Genomic DNA, 6047 nt, shown 5'->3' with positions numbered 1-6047 from the left:
ACAGTAGCACATGAGAAAGATAATCTGTGAAAAAATGGGTTGTTTTATTGCACTGAATGGCGTTTGTGAGAAACCACCGGGCCTGGACGAAAACAACCTATCAGAGCCAAAAACCATAGTTGATTGTTGAGTCTCATTCCCAGGGTGTCAAATACAGACACCATGGGGCCCTGGGAATTAGTCTCAACTATCTTCAAGCTTTAAAGCGTCTTTATATCTTTCTTGTTGCTCTGATTGATTGTTTTTGTTCAGGCCCGGTGGATTCTTGCAAACGCTATTAGGAGCGCTAGAACGAGCCAGAGGAACCTGATCTTTTCACGGATTATCTGTCTCATGTACTACTGTTAGGACGTTCTAGCAAATATGACAAAAAAGTTATTTTTCTAAAAGTTACCTACTGCAGCTTTAAGGACCCAATTTTCATGAGTGTGAGCATGGCCAAATTAAAAAGCTATAGGGGGCCTTGGGGCAAAAGAAAGAGTAGCTGGCCCCCTGTTAAAGGTACCATCACGTTAGATTACAGTATTTGCTCCGTCTTACATTCACTTCAACTGAAGACCACACAACAGATGAAATTTCTGTTTCTGTGCAAATCTTCAGTCGGCTCCAGCTCCAGTCTATGTTCCACTTTTTGGTTTGATTTGATTTCTTGACAATATTCTAATATATTTATAAAATACAACATTATAGACTTTGTCATGGATAGTATGCCTGCACCATAATCCTGGACTTGTTTCTATTTTTGTCCCTGTTTTGTTTTTCCATTCCACAAATCTTTATCAAGACATTCAATGTGACCTGACTTTACAAAATGTGGCTAAAATGTGCTTTGCTTAGAAAAAGAACATTTATTATAGTGCAGAAATGTATTTAGCCCCAAAAATTGTTACACAGAGTACAAAGTAGACAACACCATGACATGGAGTGTGCATAATAAATGAACCTTTCTACACAAACCAGACTAGAACATTTATCTTTTGTAACAATGTAATGTAATTTAAAAATAGAAACATAATAAAGAGGAAAGAGACTGTCCTCATAATAAAACTTAAAGTATTTGTTGTTTGTTGAAACCTATGTTTATGTTTAGCTGACATGGAACTCCAGCAGCTTTGTGCATTATTGACTCGTTTGCCAGTAACAAAGGTGGAAGTTGAATGACATCTTTAGCATCGCAAAACCTTGAGGTGAGGAGGTTGTGGTGGATAAATGGGTCAAGAAAGTAATTTAGACACGGGAGATCCTACCAACAACCAATACTGTCTTCTTTTAACCATGGCCACAAAGTAGTTATTTAACCAAACCATGATCTTTCCCTAACCCCCTTTTTTGTGCTTAAACCGAGGGCTGCCTAGATTTCATCCTTAAATGTCTTGTGTTGTCCACAACACAAGAATATTCACTTTCCATGTCATGGAGGACTAAATAAACCAAAAAATATTCACATTTAAAAAATGAAATCATGGAATTTGGATATTTTTTTTGGAAACAAAAATCACTCAAAACAATTGCTATTATCAAAATAGTTGGCAATTAATTTAATAGTTGACAACTTATTGATTGACCAATCATAGCAGCTCTAAACTTAACCAAACCTTAAAGCAAGAATATGTAACGTTGTAAAGAAGAAATAACACATTCTTCCCATCACAAATGAAAAGCCATAAAACACACCCTTCATAAATTCAATACATTCAGGGGTTTTGCTGCTACAACCTTACTTGGTCTGGTGTGACCAGTTGATTATGGTGGCTATTGGCTAATGTAAGCAGCAGTCTGTTAAGTTTTACTGTTAAAGTTTTATAAAGGATAAATGATGAGTGACCTGGGGGAGAGGAGGCTGTTCCTACTACTTGTTGAGGTCTGTTATTGTGTTCAAATTGGACAGTAAGCTGCTCTGGAAGACGAAGAGCAGTTTTGTATAGTGTGCCATCTGGGTGATGTACAGAATTAGTTTCATTTTGCTTTGTTTTGTCCGACACAGTAGATGTCCAAGCCAGGCTCTCGGCCAGCCACCATGTAGTTAGAGATCTTTTGCCCCCATTCAAAAAACTGAAAACCTTATATTTAATCAATCTTATCTAGATTTCGCTCTAAAAAAGGAAGATAGTTCAAAATAAAACAAGTAACCTAAAGAGGTAGTTAGATAGCTAGACAGACTCAGTGCAAATATTTAATAATGAGTGAAAAAAGACAGAGAAAGACATAAGAGACAGACATTGAATCGTTGCAGGAAATAGACTGCAAACTTATAATTGACATTATTTTATTTTTCATTGAATAGTTTCTAATTTTTTTTCCGTGCCTTCAGACCAAGATGTGAATCAGAAGGAACAAACAAATCCCCTGATTGAGTGTACAATTCTGTCATAAGAGAGAAACAAAGATAACCATGGTCAATACATCTTATTAACCATCATTTGCTTAGCTGTTATGGCATTTATATACTGTTTAAAGAGGAAATATTCTTAATAAGCAACAATCTTTAACATATATTAGTATCCTAATCTGAAACCAGCCTCGAACAAAAAGCTGTTCCCTGGGTCTGTGCATAAGGATGTTGGACAAGTGGCCAAAATAGAATGGTGTTTGATCAAAAATCAATGCAAGCTGGCCTCTAGGAGACTGCTTAAAGACAGTGATAGACAACTCTGCGATCCACATCCTTCTTAACCATTTAGTTCTCTGTATACATGCTCTACATGATCATCCAATTCACAGGTATTCAGATAGCTATAATGGTTGATCTCATTTGCTGCAAATCCAGTGTAAAATTCATTGTCTATAAAAATATTGAGATTTACTTGAACATAACCTTCTGACTATGTTATAATAAAAACTCCAGATGTCCGTTGCAGTTGCACAGTGGGATGTACTGTATAAATATTGTATAAAATAAGGCAGTCTTTTCAGTAGGATAAACCAGATACAAAAATTTCTGGGAGAAAAAATTTTCAAGTCCAAAATGTTTTCACATATTTCTGCTGTTGTCAAATGTCAAGCGGTTTACAGCATTAAACCAAGAGTAAGGGATTGTTGCACAATGAATACACCCACGCACCCACACCTACAATCCAAACACACACACACGCATACACACACACACGCATACACACTCACACACTCACTCACACATACATACAAACTCCTGATGATCAACAAGAACAGCTTATTCTACAATGCAACATCCCATCCCTGGACAAATCACTGAGACGTAGACATTTCTAATATTGTTTACAGTGCAATACAAAAGTGTTCATTCAAACTGGTACTGTACTTTTGATAAGAAAATAAAAATGTTTAATATGGTAATGCTTCATATGAATAATAATTGTGATTTTTTGAGAGTTATAGTAGTATTTATCTTCATCAGCTTTGGCTTTTCTCTCTCTTTTTGAAATTCAGTTTGTTCTTATTTATCAACTAATTCATTTATGAATTTTAATATAGAAAATAAGGAACATCTAAGAAAAATTAACATACCAAATCATCTGTAATTAGTTACCTATGATCATGATGTTGAGGTTTCTGTCTCTCAGCAGTGGCCTAAAGTAAAGATCCACTCCCTGACCCAAAAAGAAAGCATCCCCTCCCACATGTCTATTATGACCGCTACGTGTCAACTTGGATGTGTTTCTGAAGGACACATGAGTATATTGCCCCCCCCCCAAAAAAAAAAAGCAGTGGAGTGTTCTTTCATGGTGTGGCCTCCAGCGGCAGAGGGAGCAGTCCTGCCTTGCTGCGAGCGAAGGGATGGAGGTCAAAGGTGATTGTATGGCCTGACGGTGTTTGGACACCTTTATATCCAGACCACAATTCCATCTACTCCTCCAGTGTTGCTCGCTCCTTCAGTAAACAAGCAGTTTTTACTTAAGCAACAACTTCACAGGCAGACAAGAGAGCCACCGTGGTAATTAGGGGACGGATGCTTTGCCAGGAGACCTGTAAGGACCCTCTCTCAGTCATGTCACTTGACCAGCTACACTGCGAATGCCTGAGAGGCACGAGAAGTTCATAAGGATGCTGTGTGTCCGTGTCTGTTTGTCACAGTTCTCATCTGACAGGGTTGTAAAGCCAGCAATGTCCCCGCTGCAACTGCCTGTCAGGAAGTCCTTCTGTGGTTTCTGTATGGACGGACATGTGGACGCTCGGCGTGCTACAGAAGCAGGAGAGTGAAGGCGAGGAGGCCCTTTGGCTGGCAGGGAGAGAGACGCCCCAGCACGAGAGAGAAGGGCTGCCCCAGACTGCAGAGTCCTGGGGGGTTGGACACTGCAGAGCCTACTCTGGAGGTGGTCGCAGGCTGTGCAGCTTCCTCTCATCAAGGCCTTTCCAGTACTTGAAGTTGTTGTCCAAGTGCTGCATAAGATTGGGGAGGTCTGCAAAAGCTGGAGATGCAACAAAAGCTTAATATCAGTTTGTTTTTAATGTTTCTTTTTTTATTTTAATTAACACCGCTATCTTATTATTACATTTTTATAAATAAATTAGTAGGAATACACCAATCCAACTTTTTCTCTCCTGGTACCGATTCTTAATCCTCAACTCAGGATATCTGCCAATACCAAGTACCGATTCCAAATCCAGATACCAGTGTTTTTCCCAAATTGTATATCTCTCTATGCGTACATCAATGGATTTATTTTTATGTAAGGTAAAACAAGGCTAGGGATTGCTGTGACTGCCACTGAGTTTGTGGCCCACAGTGACTTAATGAATGTAACTGATAATGGAAACACTGAATTTTATAATGACACAGACAAAGAAACTGTATCTAATATGGCTTGGTCACATCCCGGTCAACACCTGATCCGCTTCATAAGATCAGTATCTGCACTGGTACTGATCCAGTGTATCGAATCAGTTCAGCCCTAAGACTTAGTACAAATGTAGGTATAAAAGTATTTAAAACAAATATGATTACACTTTAAAGGTCTAGTGTTTAACATTTAGGAGGTTTAGTGTATAGTTAACTGAATATAGTAATTTCTGTTTTTTTATCTACTGTCAAATCCAGACAGCAGCAGTGTTCAGTTGCGAATTCAGATTTAATGCAGTGTATATATCTGTAGTGTTTGCATCGTGCTGTGCAGTCTTACCATCCCATGCATCAAACATGTCCGTAATGAAGTAGTCTATGAAGGAAATCTGGGACTTTGGGATGCTACACGTGTTTCTGTCAAACACAGGCATAACCACTGGTAGACCTTGTCTCTTCTCTTCGTCCGTCTGTACACGAATGACAGCACAAATACATATATTACAGCAAAAACACACTGCAGCTGCTGGATCAATCTCCCCACACCATTAACACCATGTTCTTTTTTCTAATTACCTGTGCAAAATACTCCTCTGAGATGCGTCCGGCCCATTCTATACAGAGCTCCTGAGGCCTGCATGGATTGGAGATGTCTGCACACTTAATCAGCATCCGCTTGACGAGGATGCGATTCTCGGGGGATGTCAGAACGCTTTTTACAGATTCCTCGTCACCGTTTCCCTAAAAAACACAGAAGCTGGCCATTAGCACAAAGACAACTGAAGTTATGCTTATTAGTGGCAATAAACAGCTCCAGCAACTGAACAACAAACAACTTTTAAAGATAACTGACTGTGTTTGTACATAAACCAAACTGGGAATATAAAGGACGTGGCACTGGCAGCTGATAAAAGTTCTGGCTTTCTTTATGGAGAAGGAGAGTCTGTATTCACTGTGTGTTCATTCAGCTCTCGCAACACTTACATGTAAAAAAAAAAAAAAAGTAGAGTCACATGATTTGCAGTCTACTGTATGCTTCAAGATTGAATTCACAGACAATTATGTTAAGGAGAAGTACAGAAGGTCTGTTTTTCTTAGCCAAGATGAGTGAGGTCTCTGTGTCACATATACTTTAATTCAGTTAACCTTGAGACATGAAGGAGACCAAGGAGCTTTTTTCAAATTATTTGTTATTTTTAATCAACCTAAACTCCATTACAATTTATACCAAACACTTCTGTTTGACAGTCCTCAAGGTCGCTATATTCAGTAAAATAATTCAGGAAAAAAA

At 38.5% G+C, this 6047-nt stretch overlaps 1 protein-coding gene across 1 annotated transcript in view; it reads right to left on the bottom strand.

The window, feature by feature from the left end:
- Positions 1–2224: 2224 nt before the first annotated feature.
- pde8a (phosphodiesterase 8A) overlaps positions 2225–6047 on the bottom strand; it is a gene marked incomplete at its 5' end in the record, with an annotated part of 22811 nt that continues 18988 nt past the window's right edge. The window contains 3 exon segments of the mRNA XM_035652016.1: positions 2225–4385; positions 5097–5226; positions 5333–5497. Coding sequence (XP_035507909.1) covers positions 4279–4385; positions 5097–5226; positions 5333–5497 — 402 coding nt within the window.

The sequence above is a fragment of the Morone saxatilis genome, unplaced genomic scaffold (genome assembly GCF_004916995.1).
Source record: "Morone saxatilis isolate NCDOM2014 unplaced genomic scaffold, NCSU_SB_2.0 Contig11, whole genome shotgun sequence".
Classification (NCBI taxonomy): Eukaryota; Metazoa; Chordata; class Actinopteri; family Moronidae; genus Morone; species Morone saxatilis.
Note: the sequence above shows the minus strand (reverse complement) of the source record. Positions and strands in the feature narration are given on the sequence as shown.